This window comes from Tamandua tetradactyla, chromosome 7, assembly GCF_023851605.1.
Source record: "Tamandua tetradactyla isolate mTamTet1 chromosome 7, mTamTet1.pri, whole genome shotgun sequence".
In the NCBI taxonomy this organism is placed as follows: Eukaryota; Metazoa; Chordata; class Mammalia; order Pilosa; family Myrmecophagidae; genus Tamandua; species Tamandua tetradactyla.
Window position 1 is genome coordinate 170,200,726 of NC_135333.1, and position 27,008 is coordinate 170,227,733.

The following is a 27,008-nucleotide window of genomic DNA, read 5'->3' on the forward strand; positions in this document are numbered from 1 at the left end:
ATTCATTAGAGAGATCGGCCTGTAGTTTTCTTTTCTTGTAATATCTTTGCCTGGTTTTGGTATGAGGGTAATGTTGGCGTCATAGAATGAATTAGGTAGTTTTCCCTCCACTTCGATTTTTTTGAAGAGTTTGAGGAGAGTTGGTACTAATTCTTTCTGGAATGTTTGATAGAATTCACATGTGAAGCCGTCTGGTCCTGGACTTTTCTTTTTAGGAAGCTTTTGAATGACTGCTTCAATTTCTTTACTTGTGATTGGTTTGTTGAGGTCATCTATGTCTTCTTGAGTCAAAGTTGGTTGTTCATGTCTTTCCAGGAACCCGTCCATTTCCTCTAAATTGTTGTATTTATTAGCGTAAAGTTGTTCATAGTATCCTGTTATTACCTCCTTTATTTCTGTGAGGTCAGTAGTTATGTCTCCTCTTCCATTTCTGATCTTATTTATTTGCATCCTCTCTCTTCTTCTTTTTGTCAATCTTGCTAAGGGCCCATCAATCTTATTGATTTTCTCATAGAACCAACTTCTGGCCTTATTGATTTTCTCTATTGTTTTCATGTTTTCAATTTCATTTATTTGTGCTCTAATCTTTGTTATTTCTTTCCTTTTGCTTGCTTTGGGGTTAGCTTGCTGTTCTTTCTCCAGTTCTTCCAAATGGATAGTTAATTCCTGAATTTTTGCCTTTTCTTCTTTTCTGATATAGGCATTTAGAGCAATAAATTTCCCTCTTAGCACTGCCTTTGCTGCGTCCCATAAGTTTTGATATGTTGTGTTTTCATTTTCATTCGCCTCGAGGTATTTGCTAATTTCTCTAGCAATTTCTTCTTTGACCCAGTCGTTGTTTAGGAGTGTGTTGTTGAGCCTCCACGTATTTGTGAATTTTCTGGCACTCTGCCTATTATTGATTTCCAACATCATTCCTTTATGGTCCGAGAAAGTGTTGTGTATGATTTCAATCTTTTTAAATTTGTTAAGACTTGCTTTGTGACCCAGCATATGGTCTATCTTTGAGAATGATCCATGAGCACTTGAGAAAAAGGTGTATCCTGCTGTTGTGGGATGTAATGTCCTATAAATGTCTATTAAGTCTAGTTCATTTATAGTAATATTCAGATTCTCTATTTCTTTGTTGATCCTCTGTCTAGATGTTCTGTCCATTGATGAGAGTGGTGAGTTGAAGTCTCCAACTATTATGGTATATGAGTCTATTTCCCTTTTCAGTGTTTGCAGTGTATTCCTCACGTATTTTGGGGCATTCTGGTTCGGTGCATAAATATTTATGATTGTTATGTCTTCTTGTTTAATTGTTCCTTTTATTAGTATATAGTGTCCTTCTTTGTCTCTTTTAACTGTTTTACATTTGAAGTCTAATTTGTTGGATATTAGTATAGCCACTCCTGCTCTTTTCTGGTTGTTATTTGCATGAAATATCTTTTCCCAACCTTTCACTTTCAACCTATGTTTATCTTTGGGTCTAAGATGTGTTTCCTGTAGACAGCATATAGAAGGATCCTGTTTTTTAATCCATTCTGCCAATCTATGTCTTTTGATTGGGGAATTCAGTCCATTGACATTTAGTGTTATTACTGTTTGGATAATATTTTCCTCTAACATTTTGCCTTTTGTATTATATATATCATATCTGATTTTCCTTCTTTCTACACTCTTTTCCATATCTCTCTCTTCTGTCTTTTCATATCTGACTCTAGTGTTCCCTTTAGTATTTCTTGCAGAGCTGGTCTCTTGGTCACAAATTCTTTCAGTGACTTTTTGTCTGAGAATGTTTTAATTTCTCCCTCATTTTTGAAGGATAATTTTGCTGGATATAGGAGTCTTGGTTGGCAGTTTTTCTCTTTTAGTATTTTAAATATATCATCCCACTGTCTTCTAGCTTCCATGGTTTCTGCTGAGAAATCTACACACAGTCTTATTGGGTTTCCCTTGTATGTAATGGATTGTTTTTCTCTTGCTGCTTTCAAGATCTTCTCTTTCTCTTTGACCTCTGACATTCTAACTAGTAAGTGTCTTGGAGAACGCCTATTTGGGTCTAATCTCTTTGGGGTGCGCTGCACTTCTTGGATCTGTAATTTTAGGTCTTTCATAAGAGTTGGGAAATTTTCAGTGATAATTTCTTCCATTAGTTTTTCTCCTCCTTTTCCCTTCTCTTCTCCTTCTGGGACACCCACAACACGTATATTTGTGCGGTTCATATTGTCCTTGAGTTCCCTGATACCCTGTTCAAATTTTTCCATTCTTTTCCCTATAGTTTCTGTTTCTTTTTGGAATTCAGATGTTCCATCCTCCAAATCACTAATTCTATCTTCTGTCTCTTTAAATCTATCATTGTAGCTATCCATTATTTTTTCTGTGTTTGCTACTTTATCCTTCACTTCCATAAGTTCTGCAATTTGTTTTTTCAGTTTTTCTATTTCTTCTTTATGTTCATCCCATGTCCTCTTCATGTCCTCCCTCAATTTATCGATTTCATTTTTGAAGAGGTTTTCCATTTCTGTTCGTATATTCAGCATTAGTTGTCTCAGCTCTTGTGTCTCATTTGAGCTATTGGTTTGTTCCTTTGACTGAGCCATATTCTCAATCTTTTGAGCGTGGACAGTTATCTTCTGCTGCTGGCGTCTGGGCATTTATTCAGATTTCTCTTGGTGTTGGACCCAGCAAGGTTGTAATATTTTTCTGTGAAATCTCTGGGATCTGTTTTTCTTATCTTGCCCAGTATGTGGCGCACGTGGCACACGTTTGTCTCAAGTGTTTGGAATGGGTCTCCCCCAGTCACCGATCTCCGTGGCCTGGGGATTTCGGATCCAATTCTCTCCGTTGGTTCAGGGGCCGCGCGTGGTGGGGGCGTCAGCTGCCGCCGCTTGAGGGGACCCTGTGGCTGGTTGCAGGCCGCAGCGGGCCTGGGGGATTCCCCACCGGACCAGGAAGCCTCCCGTGGGGGGGGGCTACCGCTGCTTGGATAGCCCTCCTATCCGAGACTCGTATCCGCGGACTCGAAGCAGAGACTCGAAGCCGCCCGCAAAAGAGGGGTGCCGCCTGCCTCGGCTTGGGAAACTTGCTTCTCCAATACTCTCAGCCGGCCCGGAAAGGAGGGAGGGAGTAGCTTGGACCACCGCAGCTGCCGCTGATCGGGAAATCACGCGCCGCTCGGGGGTCTCACCGCAGCCGATTCTTGCAGTCAGTCTAGCCAGCCCAGACTTTGGATAGCCCTCTGATCTGAGATTCGTAGCCGCGGACTCAAAGCCGAGACTCAAAGCCGCCCGCAGAAGAAGGGCGCCGCCTGCCTCGGCTTGGGAAACTTGCTTCTCCGATACTCTCAGCCAGCCCGGGAAGGAGGGAGGGATTAGCTCGGACTGCCGCAGCTGCAGCTGCTCGGCAAATCACGCGCTGCTCGGGGGTCTCGCCGCAGCCAAGAGTCGCAGTCAGACTTGCCAGCCCAGACTTTGTATAGCCCTCTGATTCGAGACTCGTAGCTGCGGACTCGAAGCCGAGACTCGAAGCCGCCCGCAAAAGTGTGGCGCCGGCCGCCTTGGCTGGGAAGCTTGTCTCTCCGAGTCTCTCAGCCAGCCCGGGGAGGAGGGAGGGATTAGCTGGGACCGCCGCAGCTGCGGCTGCTCGGGGGTCTCGCCGCCGCCAAGTCTCGCAATCAGACTTGCCAGCCCAGACTTTGGATAGCCCTCTGATGCGAGACTCGTAGTCGCGGACTCGAAGCCGAGACTCGAAGCCGCCCGCAAAAGTGTGGCGCCGGCCGCCTTGGCTGGGAAGCTTGTCTCTCCGCGTCCCTCAGCCAGCCCGGGAAGGAGGGAGGGATTAGCTCGGACCGCCGCAGCTGCGGCTGCTCGGGAAATCGCCCGCCGCTTGGGGATCTCACTCACCGCAGCCGAGTTTCGCAGTCAGACTAACCAGCCCAGACTGGGTTACGCTGTGTGTCCATTCCCTGCTGTAGCCCCGGGAGCTGTTCTGTACTGTTTCTGTTCACCTATTAGTTGAGAATTCTGTGTGTTTTTAATAGAATAAAATGAGCTGTGAATGATTTCCAAGAGAGAGGGTGGAGGTGGGGAATGGACAGCTTCCTATCCTGGTACCTGTCCTCAGTTTCTGCTCATAACAAGATGATGGTTGGGGGACAGGATAGAATGAAAGAGTGTTTAGACAACTCATGTAAAAGATGTTTTAAAATTATTATTTTTTAAATAGACAAGCACTCCCTAAAGAACAACCTTTCTTTCAAAAAATATTTCAGGATTTATAGTGTACTCTATGAATAGTGTTTTGAATTTGTAAACATTTTAACTTTTACTTGAATTCTCATTAAGAGCTTACTGTATAGAGGGACATTACACACAGTTTATGTACTTCTGATAACAAGAGTTCAAATTCGGAAGTTTGCTGTGTTCTCTCAAATGTGGACTTCTAGTCTTAAACCTTTAAAAGTATTTAGATTTACTACTCGTGAGAACACCTGTTTAGATATGAGAAAAGTATTACATTGGTGTTAAAATTTTCATGGCATTAGTTTTTTTTTAATGTTTTTTATTGTTAAATATAACGTATATACAAAGGAAAGAGAAAAAGCAATGATTTACAAAGTACACTTCAACAAATAGTGACAGAACAGATTTCAGAGTTTGTTATGGGTTACCATTTCACTATTTCAGATTTTTTTCTTCTAATAGACTACTCCAAAACACCGGAGGCTAGAAGAAATTTTTTTTCCTGTTTATGAAAAATAACATATGCAAAAAAAAATAAATTTTAAAGCACATTGAAACAATTGGTTGTAGTACAGATTTTGGAGTTTGAAAGGGGTTACACTTCCACAATTTTAGGGTGTTACTTCTAGCTGCTCTAAGATACAGGTAACTAAAAGAAATATCAATATAATAATTGATAATCAATATAATGATTGATAATCATACTCATTTGTTAAACCCTACCTTTTCTGAATAACTCCACCATCACCTTTGATCTTTATCCCACTCTTTAAGAATATTTGAGTTGTGTCCATTCTAACTTTTTCACGTTGGAAGGATTTGTTGATAATATGAAATAGGGGAATGGAACTAGTTGATGCTTTAGAGAGGCTGACCATCTGCATTTCTGGACTGATATAGTCCAATGACCCATCTGGAGGTTGTAGATTTCTGGAAAGTTACCCTAATGCGTGGATCCTTTGTAGAATCTTATATAATGCCCTTGTTGTTCTTCAGGTTTGGCTGGAATGTTTTTGGTAAGTTATGGTAGGTAGCAGTGGCTAACTGAAGTTTGTGTAAAAGTGACCTCTGCAGTAACCTCTTGACTCTATTTGAGCTCTCAGCCACTATTTGAGTCATCTTCCACACCACCAGGGAGACTTTTACCCCTGGATGTCATGCCCCATGTCGAGGGGAGGGCACTTTTTTCACTTGCAGAGTTGAGCTTAGCAAGAGAGAGGCCACATCTGAGCAACAAAAGAGGTCCTCAGGAAGTAACTCTTAAGCATACCTGTAGGTAGGCTAAGCTTCTTTGCTACATGCATAAGCTTCACAAGAGCAAGCCTGGAGATCAAGAGCTTGGCCTGTTGTTTTGGGTGTCCCTAATGTTTGACACATTGTTAGGGGTTTCCCCTGTGTAAAGTTTAACAGTTCCATATTTTTTCTCCTATCCCTCAAGGAACTTTACCAATACTTTTTGATTATCTGCTTAATATACTCTGGGATGCATCTAGGCATTTCATTAAACCATGCAGGATTAAAGACTCTCTTATTCTGAGCTCCCTGTGTTTGGAAGCATTAGGTTTTAGTTATTTCTGTTTGTAGACTTTTGTGGCACTCAAATGTAATTTTATTGTTTTTATATATTTCTGGATTAAAATTTGTCACAATTCTTTTATTAGGAAGTGGCTGTTTTTGTCTTTGATAAAAAGCTGATCGACAAATATCAAAAATTTGAAAAGGATCAAATCATTGATTCTCTAAAACGAGGAGTCCAGCAGTTAACTCGGTTACGACACCCTCGACTTCTTACTGTCCAGCATCCTTTAGAAGAATCCAGGTAAATGTTTATAAAACTTATATTAGAGATTTTCTAAACCAAGAAAATTAATTGTATGTGTGAAATCTGTCTATACAGTATACTGATAATGAAAAATTCTTATAAACTGAATGTTGAGTTATTGTGGAAAATCAGGTATTCCCTAAAATTTATTTGCATTATCTATGTATATGTCTTTTATTGAAATATTAATAAAGGCTTTCTTCACATTTTCATGAAAATGAAAGACGCACAGAAGTATAGAATGCAGTCCTTGCCTGAAAGTAGTTTGTCCTTGCTAATTTCTAGAATTACTTATTCCTTTACCTTAGTTCATTATTTGTTCAATATTTGGGTGTTTTTTTTTGGTGTTGTCTTTTGAGTGTGTGCCAGGCACTATTCTAGACACTTAACCTTCCGTTCTGCCCTGTGTCAGTCCAAAGACCTCAGTTGTTCCACCTCTTTCCCCAAGGATGCTGAAACTGAAAAGAAAATGAAATTCATGTATAATTTTAATTGGTATATGTCACTTATAAAAATATTTCCTCTGGAGTGTTTTCTACATGTTAGCCATCCCTGTTGTTTTAACTTGTATCTAGATGTCTTATATCTTATAATTACATTTTAGGTCTCTTGAGGGGAGAGGGGCCAGCATATTATACTTTTTCTGTCCCTGTAACTTGCTTATATTGGTTTAAATATTTTAGGACTAGGAATTTATTGGCAATTATAAATTGGTAATTCAGAGATTATGTTAAGGTATCTTCATTGTTAGGTTGAAAAAATTTACTAAGATTGATAAAAATGGAAATAGGGATACCTTAGGGAAAGAAAAAATAATTTCCTGTTTTTAATGAATTAATAATGTTGAGATGACATTGGAATTACCCAAAATAAATGTACTGTAGAAAAAGTAATCCACCTGAAAGTCCTGAGTTGGTGAAGTATATGGTAATGAGTAACTTAGAAGCAGTAGTTAAAACCAGGGGGGAAGTGTTTTTCAAGAGCCTGAGTAAAAAGAGCAGAGTGCTGAGGACAGACCCTTGAAATGCAGAGAGGAAAGAAGAGCCAGGAAGAGAAACAGAAGGGATCATTGTCATTTGGCATGAGGAAATCAAAAGAAAGTTTAGGAGAATAGTTAAGGAATCAGTGATATTCTGAGGTTAAGTTTAAGGCAGATGAGATAATTCATGTTAGATGAATGAAGTAGAAAGTGGATTATTGGTAAGCAGTGCATAAAGGGGGCCATGGAATTAATGAAGAGGGCTCTGAACAACTGTTCTTGAATGTTGAAAAATGAAAAGATCGATATTAAAGTCTGCTATATGACTTTATACTGAAAGTTCACATAGAAATTCAGTTTTCTATTTTTTGTTCCAACTGTCTTCTATGACCTATGCAGGAGAGTAAAAGAAACTTGCTCAGTAAAGGGTAGTAAAGGTGCCATAGTCTGTTGTTAAAGTGGCTGGGAGAGAGAAAGGAATCAGGATTTAAAATAGTTGAATTTGTTAAATAAAGATTCTAGGAAGTTGAGTTTGGTGGAGATAGTAAAAGGGTAGAAAATGACTGGTGAGTAGCTGTGGTGGGGTCCTTGAGATGATGTAACCCTGCTGGAATGGGACTGTTTATTATGATGGTGGAAATGAATGTCCAGGGAGGCCATAAGACCTCACAGTTGAGCCACAATTATATGATGTTAACTTGACCAAGAATGATTTGTGAATAAGGAAAAGGAAAAGGAAAAAAAAAAGAGGACTGCTAAAACAAATTAGTCCTGTGAATCATAGGAAACTATATGTAAGATTTAAGAGTATTTGAACAGTTTTCCTCTTGTACAGGACCTCAGTACCTGAGTTGATCATTGTAATACTTTTTGAATGTTACTATCATTTACCGAATTTGTAAATTTTATACATCAAAGCAGTAACTTAAGTTTAAAACTGTGGCACCTTTCAAAATAATTTATAAAATAGATTAAAGCAGAGCTCCTCTGACTATTGGATATGGGACCTGAGCTGTGCCCTGTTGGCCTCTACCTGACTCTTGTTCCGGAGGCATCTGCAGGAAATTTGAATGTTCCTTTGAGTGTGTTCTGAAAATTATAGTCTTAGAAGTGGGAAAATATAATTGGCATAATGTAACAATATTTCTAGTACAGGGATTTTCCATAAAAATATCAATTATTTGAAAAGCACAGTTGAAATAATGTTTCCTGACTTCTTGAATTAAAAAATATGTATCACAATGTCACAACACTTAAATGTAAAAGATTGAACAATTTATCCAATATATTCATATACAAAGCTTCCTGACCTTCCTCTGTTGGTTTAAGTATGTTCTATTTTTAATGAAATTAACAAAACTGAAATAGTCTACCTTCTTGTTATAGTTTAATAGATCATTAATATTTTATGTACATTTGAGTTTGATAATGTGGAAAAATGATAGTAAAGAGCTATTTTTCTTTTTTAAAACAGGGATTGCTTGGCATTTTGCACAGAACCAGTTTTTGCCAGTTTAGCAAATGTTCTTGGTAACTGGGAAAATCTACCTTCCCCTATATCTCCGGATATTAAAGATTATAAACTTTATGATGTAGAAACCAAATATGGTTTACTTCAGGTATGTATGTTTATTCAACATGTGAAGAGTATTTTTCTTTAAAATTGTTTTTGGCATTTTCAGACTTATCAGCCACATGAACTATTTTATGTAAACCTTTGGGATCTCCTCAGTAGTTTAAAAATTATTTCTGTGTTCTAGGAATTTTTCTGCAATTGTTGGATTTAAATTATAATTTTAATATGTAGAACTGATAATATTGCTAACATTGGAATTTTGTGGCTGAATAGTGGGTCGTTCCCTTTCCATTCTTTTAAATTTTAAACCATGTGAATAAATTTGATAAACAAAACATTAAATTGAAATAAAAATGAAAGTGTTTAATAACATTTAAAAATTTCACCTTTAAGGAAATTATTTAGTAGGTTTCAGAATATTGTTAGCCTTCTAAATATATGTCTACTTTTTCTGACTTTCCTTTTCCTGCTTATCTAAATACTACCTTCAGCTTTTTTTTAAACATTTTTTGTTGTGAAATATAACATATATACAGAAAAAAAAGAAAGAAAAAGCAATAATTTTCAAAGTGCATTTTAACAAGTAGTTAAGAAACAGATTTCAGAGTTCCTTATGGGTTACCATTTTACTACTGAAGATTTTTCCTTCTAGCTGCTCCAAAACACTGAGGCTAAAAGAAATATCAGTATAGTGGTTCAGCAGCCATACTCCTTTCTTAAATCCTATTTTCTCTGTTGTTACGTCCTCCTTCTCCTTTGATCCTTCTTCCATTCTATAGGGATCTTTGGAGAATTCTCATTCAAACTTTTCCTGTTCAAAAGGGGTGTTGACAATGAATGATAGAGGAATGTGATTAATACCTTCAGCTTGACAGAGTAAGTTTATGTAGTAGATGTTAACCTTTTCCTGGCTCTTGTTCAAGAGGCATCCTTGGGAAATTTGAATATTGCTTGGAGTGTATTCTAAAAATTATAGACTTATAAGTGGAGAAATATAGGCATTATGGTAACAATATTTCAGATTAGTTCATTGGTTTTCTAGAAAGAATATCATTCATCTGAAAAGCACAGTTGACCGCAAAGGCTTATAAGGGTTTAGGACCAGGATGTGAGAGCAGAGATTCAGCAGGGTCTCCCAACACAGGGGCTTATTATCAACAGTGATCAGGGGAGGGGCATTCCAGGGCCTTGTTTACAATACTGTGGGTACCATCTTTCCCTCCTGAGGAGGCCTGTTGCCTCTAACGTATATCCTAGTCATGCAGGTGGCTCTGTGCAGTGACCTGCTCTCAATATGGAGGGGTTCCCACAGGTGTCCTCTTATAGTTTCTTCTAGAAGTTTTATAAGTTTTAGGTTTTATACTTTTTAGGCTTATGATCCTTTTGACTTACTTTTGCCTATGATCCATTTTTATCTAAATGGATTGTTGAATTTACTGATAATAAAATTTTTCGTAGTATTTTATTCTGATCCTTTAAATAGTTGTAGACTATATTGGTGTCACCTTTTTCATCCTTGGTATTGTTATTTTCTGTCTTTTTCTTTTCTGTCATTATGACTAGAGACTTATCAGTCTTACTGCTTTTTTCAAGGACAATGTACTAGTTTCCTGTAGCTGCTGTAACAAATTACCTCAACCTCAAATTTGGTGGCTTAAAACAACAGAAATTTAGTTTCAAGTTTCATTCCATTGTGGCTATTTTATGGCCCAGTATATGTTTTGTTTTCCCCTGGGCAAATGTTGCACTCATTTGATTTGTTTCCCATCAGTCAAGTGTTGCTGTCTGTCATTGTCTAATGGTACAGTGCTTGAAAACTGTTGTTTCACGCATTTACCTGTGTTTTGGTTATTTCATGTGGAAGGGTAAATCTGGCTACTGTTTTATCTTAAAATGTTTTATTGAGGTTTAAACACGCAAGAAGATGCACAAATCATAAATGTAGAGCTCAGTGAATTATGTTAACACACCCATGTGACTGCCACCAGGATCAAGAAAGAAAATGTATCACCATTGTTGGTTGTAATTGTACTATTCCATTTCATGAATATAATACAGATTATCCATTCTGTTGATGGATATTTATATTGTTTTTAGCTTTTGGCTTTGATAATGTATCAACAGACATTTTTCTTATAATTTAAAAATTCCCCAAATTTACAAGGATGTATTCCTTCTAAACAGCAACTCCTGTTTCCTCTGTCCACCCATCCCTTGTAACCTCTAATCTACTTTCTTTATCTATGAATTTGCTATTTCTAGAGGTTTCATATGAATAGAAACCTTGTGTGCTTTACTTGGTTCACTTAGTATAATGTTTTCAAGGTTTGTCCATGTTGCAGCATATCTCAGAACTTCATTCCTTCTTATGGTCAAATAATAGTCCATTATATGTATTTACCACATTTTGTTTATCCATTTATCTGTTGATGGATATTTGGATTGTTTCTACCTGTTGGCTATTGTGAATAATGTCACTGTGAACATTGTTGTATCAGAATCTGTTTGAGTCTCTGTTTTCAATAGCTCTGGGTACATACCTAGGAGTGGAGATGCTGGCTCATGTGGTAAATTACATATTTAAGAACTACCATATTGCTTTCCACCTTTGACACACCGTTTCATATTCACATCAGTAGATGTTCTTATGTGGCTCTCCTCATGCACATGTGTACACAGTTCTCTTGGGCATATACCTAGGAGTAGAATTGCTGTGTCATAGGATATGCCTATGTTCAACTTCAGTATATGATACCAAAAAGTTTTCCAAGGTATACCATGCTCTCCTTATTAAGGCGTTCCGTGCTCTTGATATTTAGTTTTCTGAGGAACTGCCAAACTGTCTTCCTTAGTGGCTGTACCATCAGGCTTTTAAAATTTTTTTTAAATTTGATTTTATTTAAAGGAATCTCCTTGTAGTTTTAATAAGTATTTCCCTTATGACTCAAGATTGAGAACCTTTTCAAACCTAGTTTAACCATCCCTGTATCTTTTGTCAAGTGCCTCTTCAAGTCTCTTGCCCATTTTTTCTTGGATTTGTCTATCTTAGCAGACTGTTTACCCATCTCAAGCTTCTGTGTATCTCTAGGTCCCTTATATTCTGTATTTTAAACCTCTGATTTTACCTTTACCGTGGTCATAAAAAGTTTATTCTGGAGATTGCTTTCACTTCTTTTACCTAAGGTTTTCTTGCTGGATGAATTTGTTGCCTATCTGTTCTTTGCCATTCAGTTCAGCTTTTTCTGAACCTCTAGCTTAGGTTTTGTTTAACAGAGGAGAATTTTTCAGTTCTTGTTTTCTTGTTTCTTGCCCTGCCTGTATGGTGCCTCCCCCGCCCCCCTTAGAAGGGTCTACTTAGGTATTATAGACCCCAGCTGGATTTTCCCAGACCAAACTGGCCTTCTATCAGGAGGAAAGAGTCACCTGCATCGGATTTCCCTGAGGGTGAGACCCAGCAGGTTGAAAAACTTTCCTGTGAAGTCTCTGGGCTCTGTTTTTCTTATCCTGCCTAGTATGTGGTGCTTGTCTGCCTGCAGGTCCCACCAGCATAAGATGATGTGGTGCTTTTAACTTTGGTGGACTCTCCCTGCTGGGGTGGGGTGGAGACAGAGGAGGGGTTGTAGGCTGGTTTTAATGGCTTCAAATTACCAAGCCCTAGTGTCTGGATTCCTTGAGGGAGGGAATCCACCTGAGTTGGGCTTCACTCCTCTCCTGGGGAAGGCACAGGCTCCAGACAAGCCCTCAAACGAGCTTGTTTCTGCCTATGCTTGGGGCAGCTGCAGTCTGAGAAGCCCTGCCACTGTATCCAAAGGCAGTCAAGCCTTTGTAGAAATGCAGCCATGAAAACCTGTTTCCTTTTCTTTTTCTTTTTTTTTTCTCTTTTTCAGTGCTGGGGCAAAAATGAGCCACCTCCACTTTGACCAGGTTCACCTGAGCTGGGGGCCTATTTTTAGTAGTCAGAATTTGTTAATTAATTCCACAATTGGCGTTTGGTTGGGCTCAGCCCTTGCTGCTGGTAAAGTCTCTTTCCTTTCCCCTCTGGGAAGCAGCCTGTGGGGGAGGGGCACCTGCCACCACAGCTTGGGGAACTCACGGTTCTGGGGGTGGTCACAGCTGGTCCAGCTGGTCCAGACTGGGGTACGCTGTGTGTCTGGTCACTGATGTGGCCCCAGGAGCTGTTCTGTGCTGTTTCTGGTTAATTAGTAGTTGTTCTGGAGGGCGAACTAAAACGCGCACATTGCTAAGCCACCTTCTTGGCCTGGAAGTCTGAAAAGGTATCCATGCCCAATTATTGAAAAAACTATTTTGTCCCAGTTCAGAGAATTTGGGGACCTTCAAAAAACAGTTGACCGTAGATTTGGTGGTCTATTTCTGCACTCTCGATTTGATTCCATTGGTCAGTGCTTCTGTCTTTGTGCAAGTATCATGCCGTTTTGACCACTGTGGCTTTATAATAGGTTTTAAAGTCAGGAAGTGTTAATCCTCCCACTTCTTTCTTTTTTAGGATGCTTTTAGCTATTCAGGGTCTCTTTCCCTTTCAAATGAACTTGGTAATTAGCTTTTCCAAACCTTCAAAGTTTGTTGTTGGAATTTTGATTGGTACTGCGTTGAATCTGTAGATCAGCTTGGGGAGAATTGACATCTTAACTGTATTAAGCCTTATCCATGAGCAGGGAATGTCTTTCCACCTATTTAGATCTCCTTTGATTTCTTTTAGCAATGTTATGTAGTTTTCTGTGTACAAGTCCTTTACGTCCCTAGTTAAATTCATTCCTCGGTATTTGATTCTTTTAGTTGCTATTTTGAGTGGAATTTTTTCCTTAACTGACTCCTGAGTTAGGTCATTGCTTGTGTATAGAAATGATACTGATTTTTGCACATTAATTTTATATCCCACCACCTTGCTGAATTTGTTCAGTAGCTCAAGTAACTTTGCTGTAGATTCCTGAGGATCTTGCAAGTATGGTATCATATCATCTGTAAATAATGAGAGTTTTACTTTTTCCTTCCCAATTAGAATGCCTTTTATTTCTTTGTCCTGCCTCATTGCTCTAGCTAGGACTTCTGGTACAATATTGAATAATAGTGGTGACAGTGGGCATCCTTGTCTTGTACCTGATCTTAGGGGGGAAGACTTTCAGTCTCTTTTCATTGAGTACAATGCTGGCTTCAGTTTTTCATATATTCCCTTTATCATGTTGAGGTCATTACCTCTGATTCCTATCTTTTGGAGTGTTTTTATCAGAAAAGGGTGCTGAATTTTGTCAAATGCTTTTTCAGCATCAATCGAGGTGATCATGTGATTTTTTTCCCTTTCGATTTGTTAATATGCTGTATTACATTAATTGATGTTCTTATGTTGAACCATCCTTGCATTCCTGATATAAACCCCACTTGATCATGGTATATAATTCTTTTAATGTGCTGTTGGATTTGATTTGCTAATATTTTGTTAAGAATTTTTACATGTATATTCATTAGGGAGATTAGCCTGTAGTTTTCCTTTCTTATAGCATCTTTACTTGATTTTGGTATTAAAGTGATATTAGCGTCATAAAATTAGTTAGGTGTAGTGTTCCCTTTCCTTAATTTTTTGGAAAAGTTTGAGTAGGATTGGTATTAGTTTTTTCTGGAATGTTTGATAAAATTCCCCTGTGAAGCCATCTGGCCCTGGGCTTTTTTTTTTGTAGGAATAATTTTGATGACTGATTGAATCTCTTTACTTGCAATTGGTTTGTTGAGATCTTCCTTTTCTTCTTCAGTATAGCTTATTTGTGCGTCTCCAGGAATTTGTCCATTTCAGCTAACTGGTCTAGTTTTTTGGCGTATAGTTGTTCATAGTATCCTCTTATGATTTCTTTTATTTCTTCAGGTTCTGTGGTAACACACCCCTTCTCATTTCTGATTTTGTTTATTTTCATCCTTTCTTTTTTTCTTTGTCAGTCTTGCTTGTGGCCCATCAATTCTATTGATTTTCTCAAAGAATCAACTTTTGGTTTCATTGGTTCTTTCTGTTCTTTTGTTCTCCTATTCATTCATCTCTGCTTTAATCTTTGTTATTGCTCTTCCTCTCTTTGCTTTGGGATTAATTTGCTGTTCTTTCTCAAGTTCCTCCAGGTTTGCTGTTAAGTCCTCGATTTGCTTTCTTGTTTTTTAAAATAGGCATTTAGGGCAATGAATTTCCCTCTCAACACAGCCTTTGCCACATCCCATAAGTTCTGTTAAGTTGTATTCTCATTTTCAATCATCTCCAGATAGCTACTGATTTCTCTAGCAATTTCTGCTTTGACCCACTCGTTGTTTAAGAGTGTGTTATTTAATCTCCATATGTCTGGGAACATTCTTTGGTTGTTATGGAGATGCAGTTTCATCCCACTGTAATCAGAGAAAGTGCGTTGAATAATTTCATTATTTTTAAACTTATAAAGTCCTTTTCTGTGCCCCAGCATAGGATCTATCCTGGAAAATGTTCCATGAGCACTAGAAAAGAATGTATAACCTTGTGCTTTGGGGTGCAGTGACCTATATATGTCTGTTAGGTCTAATTCATTTATCATGTTATTTAGTTTCTCTGTTTCATTACTGATCTTCTAACTGATTGTTCTATCTATAGAGGAGAGTGGTGTATTGAAATCCCCTACTGTTATTGTTGAAACATCTATCGCTCCCTTCAGTTTTGCCAATGTCTGTCTCATGTACTTTGGAGCTCCTTGATTGGGATCATAAACATTCATGATTGTTGTATCTTCTTGGTGAATTGACCCTTTAATCAGTATGTAGTGTCCTTCTTTGTCTCTTATGATGTCTTTAAATCTAAAGTCTGTTTTGCCTGATATTAGTATAGCTACCCCTGCTTTCTTTTGATTACAACTTTCATGGAAAATCTTTTTCCATCCTTTCACTTTCAGTCTGTTTGTATCCTTGTGTCTCAGGTGAGTCTTTTGTAAGCCGCATATGACAGGATTGTATTTCTTAATCCATTCTGTCATTCTGTATCTTTTAATTGGTAAATTTTGTTTAAGTTCAAGGTTATTACTGTAAAGGCATTTTTTAAATCCACTGTATTATCCTTTGGATTTTATTAATCAGATCTATATGTTCTTTTTCCTCTTTCTCTTTTTATTCTTTAGGTTATCCTTACTGGTACTCTCAAATCCTGTGCCTTCCTCCAGACCTGCCTCTATTGTCTTTTTTTTTCTTCAGCCGGCAGAGCTCCCTTTAGTATTTCTTTTAGAATTGGTGTCTTGTTTAGCTGGTCTCTTCTCTTAGCCCTTGTTTGTCTGTGAAAATTTTATTCTCTCCTTTATTTTTGAAGGCCTATTTGGCTGGGTACAGAAATCTTTGCTGGAAGTCTTTCTCTTTAAAGCCTTAAGAATATCATACCAGTGACTTCTTGCCTCCATAGTACCAGTTAAGTAGTCTGAACTCAGTCTTATGTGGTTTCCCTTGTATGTAGTAGGTTGTTTTTGCTGCTTTCAGGATTTTCTGCTTCTGTTCAATATATGACAGACTAATTTATATGTCTTGGGGTAAGTCTATTTGGATTTTTTGTATTTTGTTGTTTGTTGGGCTCCTTTGATTTGCATATATGTATTTTATAAAGGTTGGGGCGTTTTCCCCCATTGTATCTTCCTAGACCTTTTCTCCTTCCGGGGCACTGATGATTCTTATATTTGTGCGCTTTGTTTTGTCCATCATTTCCCTGAGATCCAATTCAGATTTTTCCATCTTTTTTGTCATAGTTTTTTTTGTGTGTTCAAAATCAGTTGTCCTTTCCTCTAGCTCACTTATTCTTTCTGTCTCTTCAAATCTGCTGTTGTGTGTCTCTAGTATGTTTTTTATTTGATCTCTAACCATCTTTAATCTCTGTAATATCTGCTATTTTTCTATTTATTCTTGCGTTCCTCTTTATGTATGTTCTTCTGTGTCTTCTCGATCTCCTTTAAGTCTATAGCCATCCCACTAATTTTATTTAGTAAAGTTATATGAATATCTTTGATTAGTTGTTCCAAAGTCTGTGTCTCTGGTGTTTTAATTTGGTCATTAGACTGGGCTGTATCTGTCTGCATCTTCATATTGTTAGTGAATCTCCTGTTGTCTTTGTGGCATGTAAATATCTTGATAAAGTTATTTTGGATGTTTGGATTTCTTTCAGTAGTCTAAAGCTTTGTATTTGCAGGATGGGTGTGGATCAGGATTTGGAACACAACAGTGCAGTGATGGGTTGTGAGCAGGTGTATGCATGGGTCATGGACTCTACACTGGTGTCTGTGAGCATGCGGTGCTGGGGCTGTGAGGGCAATTTGCAGCTCAGGAAGACCTTGGAGCACAGGAGTAGGGTGCAGTGTTGGGGCACAGAGGTAGGGCGTGGTAGGAGCTGAATGGGGATGCTGGGCAGATGCATGGGGTCTGGTATGTGAGCAGGATGTGGGTGGGTACATGAAGCACGAGGGTGTGGGTGTCAGGGCACAGAAGTGGGGACATAGGGAAGTTGGGGCACGTGTGTGTCCTTATGCAGGGAGAGGGGTCCAGGGGTCTGGAATGCAGATGTGTAAACATGTAGGGGTGGAGCTCAGGTTGGTGAGGTTGTGGGACATGTCAGGGGTGGGTGATGATGGGCTGGCATGGTCCTGGCGTGGTGGGTCAGCAGGTTCAGGGCTGGGGTGGGGTAGGGGTGCCTGCTAGTGCAGGGCGGAGGCTTTGTGGCACATATATGCCCAAGAGCACCTGCTAGGTGTGGGAGAAGGGCACTTGTGCTGTGGGGTGCGGCAAGTGTGTTTGGGGAGGATAGGTGTGGGGTGCAGACGTTACAAGGTCCATGCATGGATATGTGTGTACCTGGCAGGGAGGATGTGGCTGTGCTTGTGGGAGGATCTGGGAGGTAGGGCCCTGGTGTGTATGGGGTGTGGAGCAGGGCCCAGGTGTGCATGTGTGCAGAGCTCAGGGGCAGCGGGTTAGGATTATGCCTATGTTGGCTGGGGGTGGGTGTGGCCCAGATGTACAGGACAATGCTTGCCCAGAAGTGAGGGAGCATGGTGTGAGTGGGCATGTGTGCTTGCACGAGTCTGGGGCTGGATGATGATGTGCGTGTGCACATAGCTCAGGGGGCCCAGTTGGAGTTGTGTGACTGTATGGGCTGTGGGTGTGGCCGGAGTATGAAGGTGAGCTCCTGCAACCCGGATGTACAGGTGACTTTCTGCAGGGGGCAGGGAAGGGGGAGTGGGGGTTGAGGAGCTGACCATGGGTCTCAGGAGGGGCGGACTGAGACTGCACTTGCATGGGAGAGGTGGGTAAAACTGGAGAGGCTTGTGAGCATGCAGGGGTGGGGGTCATTTGGGGCAGGATGTGCTCAGTGGGGGTCAGGGTAGTGGTGCTCACAGTGCAGCATAGGGGGGTGGTGAGGCAGTTCAGGTGCATGGGGTGTGGGGGGAGTTGTGGGGCAGTGGGGGCTGGTGCGCTTGAGGATAGTATGTTCAAATAATGCAGCTTGGCTTACTTCCTTGTCCCTGTCTGCCTCTCCATGCACCCCTGATACCTCCGGGCCTCTGCTGGAAGTTGGTATACTAGGTTGTTTGCACTAGTTGGACGGTCTTTGGTTCTCTGTCTCATTTTTTCTCCCTTTTCAACCGAGGCCTCCCTGTGCATAGTTTGGGAACTCTCTACTGGTGCCTGTGAGCGTGGGGTGCGGGTCACGGTGTTGTGGATGTACAATGATATGTAACCTCCCAGGTCACTTACGCCCTGGAGTTGCTCTCCTGGTCTTTTTTCTGTCCCTTCTCTAGCTGTTCTTTGGAACAGGTGTGAACTCAATCTATCCTATTTGGCCATCTTCCTGGTATACTCTTTTATATAAAAATTCTTTGTATGTTTAATAAAAGTTCACAGAAATGCAAGGTTCATCATCTTTTTTACACTGGAGAACCACAGGGCAGCAGTCATCTCTTCGTGCACATTCGCAGGGAGCTGCACCAGGCCATTGGTATGTTTATTTATTCATTAATGCTTGCATGTGGCCAATGGCACCCCTTAGCTGTGCTATTAAGACTTGTTACCAGCCACATTTGTCACGCTCCTTGGGAATGCATCCTTCTTTGTTAATAGGGATTATATAACCATCACTGTTGTCCCTGCTGATTTTGTACCACATCTGAAGCTGATGACCAGCTCCAAGATTTTTCATCCTTTTGTAGTAAATGTCCTTATTTTCACTCCTCCTGAAGAGAGAGAGGCCTTTTTCCACATCGGAGCTGCTCTCTTGATAGGGAGAATCTCTAAGATTGAGCATTTTTGCTTAGAGAGAGTCTGTGTTGGGGGACTGTGGGTGGTCCTCAGCCTCAGCTGTCAGCGTGAGTCATAGCTGTCCATTCTTTTGGGCTTCCCTTTCTTCTGGGGTTGGTACAGAAGGGAGTGAGTCTGTGGAGGAATGAGCGGGACCTCGAATTCTTTGTCATGGAGCCCTGGCCCTGGGTTGTGGTCGTGCATTTTAAAGATGAAGCATCTACCACGATAATATCATCATTGCTGATGCCTCCAATCTCATGCTTGACTGGTAGTGTGAGCTCAAGGTTATGATTCTTGCTGCCACCCCATAGGTTGTCGTGCACTAATTCTGAAAAGATCCTTTTCTCAAAAGCAATAGCATTCAACCTTAGCCCACAGTCTACAACTTACATGCTGTCATTATAGTCCGCCTTGCACAGTGAGTCTCTGTTGTTGAAATTACTGTTTAGTGCTAGAGTATCCATGACACTTGTATCCCTGGCACTGTTCAGTGAATGTCCTTTTGGAGGAAAATTTTCTTTACCTTCCTGGATTAGATTCCAAAGAGTCCAGCACTCCTCTAGAAAGGAAAAAGGACTCAAAGCACTTCTATTTTACTATTCTTCTCATTTTCATTTTTAAAAGAAATTTTTACTAGGTATAAAATTTTTGTTTGGCAGTTATTTTCTTTCAGCACTTTGAAAATATTAAATTGTTCTCGGATTTCAGTTGTTTTCCTTCAGATGTCAGACAATAGTTTAGTTATTTTTAAAGGGACCATAATTTTAAAAATCTGGCTGTATATAAGATTTTCTCTTTATTTTTAGGGTTTTCAGCAGTTTTATGTAACTAGTTTTGGTTTTATTTTTGTTTTTATTTATTATTAGTATTTTTTTGGGGGGAGTGGTTTGCGTGGTTTGCATCGTTTGGGAATTGAACCTGGGCCTTCTGCATGGAAAGTGAGCATTCTACCACTGAACCACCCATTGACCCTTATTTATTATTGTTATTTATTTTATTTTTTGTGTATTTATACTGCTTGGATCTGGTTTACTATCTTATTAGCAGTTTTGGAAAATTCTCAGCCATTACCTTTTCAAATATTTCTTTGCCTTATTCTCTCTATCCTCTTCTCAGGCATGATAGTAACCTATGTAATAATCTTTTTCACTGTGTTTTCTGTTTCTCTTAATACTATGTTCTCTATTTCCCATCTTCTTTCTGTGCTTCATTTTTGTTCCAGATCACTAATCTCTTTAGCTACCTGTTATTAAACTTATCTAAATGATTTCTTCTTTTCAAACTAGTTTCTGTAGTCTTAAAAGTCTCCATTTTCTTTCAGTACATTAGACAATATTATTGTCTGATTACTTGTGTGTCTATTTCTGTTGTTTTCTTTCTTCTGTTTTTCAATCTCATTGTCTTGTCTGGTGTGCCCAGTTAACTTGGATTGTGTGCTGGACATTGTACATGAAAAAACTGCACAGATAATTGGAGGCCTTACATGATGACATCCTCATCCCGAAAGGATTTAATTTGTTTTGGCAGATGGCAGGGGCACTAGTAACCAAGGGTTGCCTCAATTCCGTTGAGAATTGAGATGAATTGAGGTTGTGCTTCAGTCCTGTGAGAGTTGAATTTGCTTCTTTTTAATCTTTATTCCCAGGCTTTATACATTCTAGGGTATTAACCCAAAGCTTGGAAGTTTACCAGGTGCTCTCCTTTTTGGTGACTCTGAACTCTTAATTTTTATCTCCCTAATCCTGTGAGTCTATCTGCAGTTATGCTCAATTTTTGAGCCTCTTCAGGGATTGGCAGGTGACCCGAATTCTGTATTTCTTCAGCCTCTGTATTGCCACTGTTCTTTCCATTTTCATTATTTTGTGTATATTATGGGCCTTTGGTTTTAGTTTCTTGTGACTGATTTGAGAGCTTATAAAAATTATTATAGTACTTGTATATCTAGTTTGAATTTGATTATTGTTTAGGTGAGAGAATATATGTGTGTCTCTTGTCCAGTTCAGGGAATATAATATGTTAGATACTTGGTCTAAGTTTACTTGTCTAGTGGAAAGAGAGCTTTGGAATTAGTCATGTCTGCCTGTTTTTTGGGGGGACCTTAAGTAAGTTAATTAGCACCTGAACTTTTTCCCCCTCAACTCTAAAATGGTTCCAAAGCTTAACAAAAGATAATTTTGTAAAGCACCTACCAAATTAGTACTTGAAATAAATTATAGGCATGCAATGCATTTTTTTTCCCTCTTGTGAAGTTAGGAACACTTTTCTAGATTTGAAAAACTTTGCATATCTTATACATTATGTTTGGGAAATAAGCATTTTTTTAAAAAATATAAATCTTACTAGAACTTAATGGGTTCAGATGTGTTAGAACTGGAGAAGAACTTTCATTTATTTGAAAAATATTATTAACCTTCTGATTAACCCTTTAAAATATTATTAACCCTCTGATATGGGAGGTAGTCGCTGAGGTAGTCATCTCCAGGTGACTACTGTTCTGGTCATTGGGGATAAATATTCTGGCAATTAAAAATAGCAGATTGCATCTCAGAGAGTTGTGAAAAATGAAACTGGACCCCAGGATACAGAGAACATTGAAGGAGTTTAAGTGGGAGAAATAAGCTGATCTGATGTGCATTTCAGAACTGTCATGCCATTCTGGAAGAATGAGATTTTGGGTAGGGAAAATATATGGCAGATTATCCCTACTACGAAGAGTGGCATTTAGAATCAAATCAGTAAATGTTTAAAACGTAGTGTAAGTCCTTGCAGGTAGAAAATAATTACTGAAGGAAAAATGTTCGGTCAAAAATCATAGGAGGGACTAACGGATACAGAATGAAGTTATGTAGTACTGAATAGGCCCCGATGGCTGACTGTGGGGCTGGAGGTTGGGAGTGATAGGGTCTCATTTCCCACATTGATTAAGAAGTGAATATAAAATCATTTGAAATAGTCATCAACTGGGACATATACAGATTCAGTAACTTGCTCAAGTTGCAAGGCTAGTAAGTGATAAAGTATGGGTTGTGGCGGATTGTGAGAAATCTCAGTTTTGAACTCCTAATATTGAGATACTAATAAGTCATTCAAGTGGAAAGATGTTAAAGCAGCCATCACATAGTCAAGTCTGGACTTTAGAACAGAGGCCTAGGATGGAAATATTTGGACGTAATCACCATGCAGATGGCACTTTAAGCCATGGGAACACCAAGATAGTGAGAGTAGATAACAAATTGCAGAGGTCCAAGCATTGAGTCAAGGAAATTGGGAAGAGGGCTCTTCCTAAAGAGTGGTGACCACTAGAGTTGGGATAACAATGTCCAGAAGTCGGGAGGATCAGTTTGCCACAGTCAAATATCTTCCTGGAAACAAAGATCCAACTTCATTTCTGGTTAATAAATTCTGTAGTAATCTCAGAATATAAAAATTACTAAATATTAACCCAGCGTGAGAATGAGTGACTGCCAGTTGAATATTTGAAAACTGAGTACAAACTATTCAGAAAAGCTAAATTTCAATGCGAAGTATAAGTGTATAAAAAAATAAGAATTAGAGTCAACATTACCAAGCTATCTCTTGATGTTCACTATCTAACTCTGAAATCAGAGATTCCCTCATTTTTCAAACTCAGAAACTGAAGAAACCTGGGCAGCAAATGGTGCTTTTATACTGTTTTTTTCTTCTGTTTATGTATATAACGGAACTTAGTAAATAGTTGTTCTCTGGTTTCATGTGTCCCCCCCCAACCCACCCTTCCTAATTCTTACATTATCCTGGTAGTTGGTGATCTCCATACTTTTGCATTTATGATAAAATTTTATCACTAGCTACTTGAAAAACTTTTTACTGGGAGAAGCAGTATAATAATGGTGAATGTTATAAAACATTTTATTATTGTAATTGGAAGCTTTATTTAATGTAAAAAATGTTTTTTCCATTTATAGGTCTCTGAAGGATTGTCATTTTTGCATAGCAGTGTGAAAATGGTTCATGGGAATATTACTCCTGAAAATATAATTTTGAATAAAAGTGGAGCCTGGAAAATAATGGGCTTTGATTTTTGTGTATCATCTACCAATCCTTCTGAACAAGAGGTAATACAAATTTTTTACGGCTCTGAAAATTTGTTATTATATCTGGAATTATTATGTCTAGAGAATTTATAAGCTTAATGTGTAGAAATAGGCTAAGTGGTAAATGTACTTTTTAATAGAAAATTTCTGCCATTCGGTATATCTGTCTTTCCCTAAGAGTATTCCTCAGCTTATTATTCACAGTAGTTACTGTTACTTGAGAAAAAAAAACCAGTTAAATTATTTTGAGAACTTTTGAGTTAAATAGTTTTTTCCCAGAACATCAGATATGCTAACCATTATGTAAAGTGATTCTTTAGCAGCGTTTCCCCAACTAATTGGACCATAGAGTCTTTTTTAGGGAATATAATAATAACAATAGCAAGATAATAGCTAACATTTGTTGACGCACTTTTCTAAATACTTTTCATGTATTAGTTAAGCTTCACAACAACTCAGGTGTAAGAATGATATAAATGAATATAATTTAGGCTCATAGATTAAAATAACCTGCCTCTGTTTAGCAAATGATCAGTGGTACAGCCAGGATTTGGACTCAGTCTTTTTGGTACCAAAGCACCTGTGTTTAGCGATTGAAACACTGCATTAGATCAGTTAGTTTTTTTTTGAGGGGGGGGCACTGGTTTATTCTGGCATAGAAGGCCTTTTGTGATCTGGCACCGCATGTTGTAGTTCAGGTTTTACTATGTAGTTGTTAGAAGAACAATGATTTGACTTAAAATAGCTTTTTAATTTAAGCAGCCATTTTTAAGGGAAGCAGAAAGAATTAAAATTGGTTGAGTACATTGTGCTATGTCTACCCTCTATATATTTAATTTGTTAAGCACTGTGCTATTTCTTTAATTTGTTTCAAAGCACTGTGCTATTTCTTTTAATTTGTTAGCACTGTGTGTGCTGTGTCTGCCCTCTATATGTTTGTTTAATCCTTACAACATACTTTTGCACCTGTTGACTAAATTGCATAATTAGTTAGTGGGAGAACGGGTCAGATATCTATCTGAGTCCGTGAAACGTGAAGCATGTGTATCACAAGACATGGTAGACCAGTCCTTTTCGTATTCGTACTGCATCTGTACAGTGATAATTTCTCTTCTGAAAGAGAGAGAGCTCCAGTAATCATAAGTGTTCTTATTCTTATCTCTCAATTTTTTGTATGCAGTCTTCAGATTTGTAGATTTGGGAATTTTAGAATTGGAGGTAGTGGAGACATTTTTATTTGCATGACTGAGCTTGAATTCAAGGATAGATTGTTACTACTTGAGAGTGTGAAAGTGGCTTGCTTTATTTATTTTTTCAATCTACTAAATTTATTTTAACATTTGTTCCCCCTATTCATTTATTTTTAATATTTTTAATTTAAATTTAAATATTCAAATTAATATTTAATATTTAATAATGTTTTACTTATCTCTTGATAAGATAGATAAAAGGAGCATCAGACACAAGGTTTTCACAATCACACAGTCACATTGCAAAAGCTATATCATTATACAGTTGTTTTCAAGAAACCTGGCTACTGGAACACAGCTCTACATTTTCAGGCAGTTCCCTCCAGCCTCTCCATTACACCTTAACTAAAAAGGTGGTATCTATATAATGCATAAGAATAACCTCCAGGATAACCTTTCAACTGTGTTTGAAATCTCTCAGGCATTGACATTTTATTTTGTCTGATTTCGCTCTTCCCTGTTTTGGTTGAGAAGGTTTTCTCAGTCCCTTGATGCTGAGTCCTAGCTCATTCTAGGATTTCTATCCCATGTTGTCAGTAAAGTCCACATGAGTGGTTTGCTTTAAATTGAAAATATTTAATCTTTGTAATCCGTGTTCTCTCTTATTATAGCCTAAATTTCCTTGTAAAGAATGGGACCCGAATTTGCCATCACTATGCCTTCCAAATCCTGAATATTTGGCTCCGGAATACATACTTTCTGTGAGCTGTGAAACAGCCAGTGACATGTACTCTTTAGGAACTGCTATGTATGCCGTATTTAATAAAGGGAAACCTATGTTTGAAGTCAACAAGCAAGATATTTACAAGAGTTTTAGTAGGCAGTTGGATCAGGTATTTGCCTATAAATATTTACTTGCATTAAATATTTTAATAACTATTTCTTTGACTTTTTTTTCTAAAATATTCAGGAAATTCTCTAAAATTAGATCTCATATGTGGTTTGCATATACTTAATGTAATAGAAGCCATTGTATAAATAATGAGGACTATGATAGTTAATGTTTGTTATTATAGCTTTAATCAAGGCATTTATTTACTAGAGTAAATATTGAATTAAGGTTCTAAAATACTGGGCATTTTGTTTTAGGAATAGAAAGAATTCTGGTTTTGAAGATAATATTTTAGATGTTTTGATTCTCTTAACAGTAGAATTAGCAATTTGTTCAAACAAAAAATATTTTTTTGAGTACATTTCAGAAAGGATTCTTAAACAGACTATTGATAATATAAATGCATGTATTTTTAATATTTTATATTCATATTTACTGTTATCACTCTTTTGAATAGTTGAGTCGTTTAGGATCTAGTTCACTTACAAATATACCCGAGGAAGTCCGTGAACACGTAAAACTACTGCTAAATGTAACTACAACTGTAAGACCAGATGCAGACCAAATGACAAAGGTGAGTACAACCTCATTTCTGCCTTGTGTGGAGGGACAAAAGATGAGAAGATAAATGCTTCTAAAACAAGATTTACTCAGATATAGTCTCCAGATAATGTATTTCCTGAACATACTAAATTTTCAAGTACTTTCAATAGTAATAATAGTTAAATAATTTGCATACATAATTGCTATGATATAAATTTAAGATTTTAAATAAACAACAGGACTAGGTATGCAGAAGACTCCCAGGAATTCATAGCCCTTTAATTCACTCATATAAGCATGGATTTTTAAAAATATATAATTGGTACTTTTATGCCCTCAAGTTATTTTACTTAATCTTTCAATATTTTTGTAGTTACTTAAAGAAAATGCTACTGCCCAGCCAACCCACAGGCGCTGTGGTTTTGAGCTTGAAAAGAAAAATATTTATTACTTTCTTAATTTTGATTTTTTTTTTGTTAGAGTTTCTATTTAAAGTGGTCTTTAGCATGTAGCTAAATGTTTCTTAATATTTTTTTTACCAGACTCTGGCAGTTTCAGATGTGAAAAGTTCTTTAAGCTTAATATTTATCAAAAAATAACTTTATTTACCTATTTTTAGATTCCCTTCTTTGATGATGTTGGTGCAGTAACACTGCAGTATTTTGATACCTTGTTCCAAAGAGATAATCTTCAGAAATCACAGTTTTTCAAAGGACTACCAAAGGTTCTACCAAAACTGCCCAAGGTTTGTTCTTGATCAGTTTCTTATTGTGGTCAGGATTGTAGAATTTAAAGTTTATTTTTACTACCTGTAATAATTACTCTTCCAACAAAATAGAAATGACTTTTTCCTTTGATGCATAAATGAATATAAAAGGCTGCAGACTGCAGCCCAAGGTTTAGTGGACCTTTTTTGCATAGTCCAAAAATAACTGAGTAGGATTTAAAATACTAGAAGGATTCTACCTATGCAAAGGCAGCACGTGGACATTAAATGTGAGGAGTGAGGTCCGTAAGCTGTCATTGTGGAGATCACCATCTCACCAGCAATTAAAGGAATGCTTCTGTATAAAAGCTAGCCTCTCCCTCTCTCTAATTCTCCAGTAGATACGTATCTACCACTTGCCTAGTCCTTTACTTAAATGCTGTAGAGGATAAAGAGGAAACGTAAAATACTGCCTCTACTCTCAAGGCCCTTGCAGTAAAGTTAAAATTAACATGCATAAACCAACAGTTAACAATAGAGTACACTGCATGTGTGGGATGAATTATAATGGAGGAATTAAGAGGAGAAACATTAGTGAAGACTAATGAGGAAAGGTTTCTTAAAGGTGCTTCTGTATAAATGCTAGCCTCTTCCTCTCTCTAACTCATTAAAACATGAGTGTAATGTCTGAAAAATGTTGGTGAATGCTTAAGGTGGTAC

The 27,008-nt window shown here is 38.1% G+C and overlaps 1 protein-coding gene across 1 annotated transcript in view; it reads left to right on the forward strand.

Moving 5' to 3' along the window:
- SCYL2 (SCY1 like pseudokinase 2) overlaps nucleotides 1-27,008 on the forward strand; it is an 83,894-nt gene that overhangs the window by 27,940 nt on the left and 28,946 nt on the right. Inside the window, exons 3-8 of the mRNA XM_077111757.1 lie at nucleotides 5,888-6,045; nucleotides 8,502-8,646; nucleotides 22,829-22,978; nucleotides 24,819-25,040; nucleotides 25,497-25,613; nucleotides 26,202-26,327. Coding sequence (XP_076967872.1) covers nucleotides 5,888-6,045; nucleotides 8,502-8,646; nucleotides 22,829-22,978; nucleotides 24,819-25,040; nucleotides 25,497-25,613; nucleotides 26,202-26,327 — 918 coding nt within the window. The remainder of the gene's footprint in view (nucleotides 1-5,887; nucleotides 6,046-8,501; nucleotides 8,647-22,828; nucleotides 22,979-24,818; nucleotides 25,041-25,496; nucleotides 25,614-26,201; nucleotides 26,328-27,008) is intronic.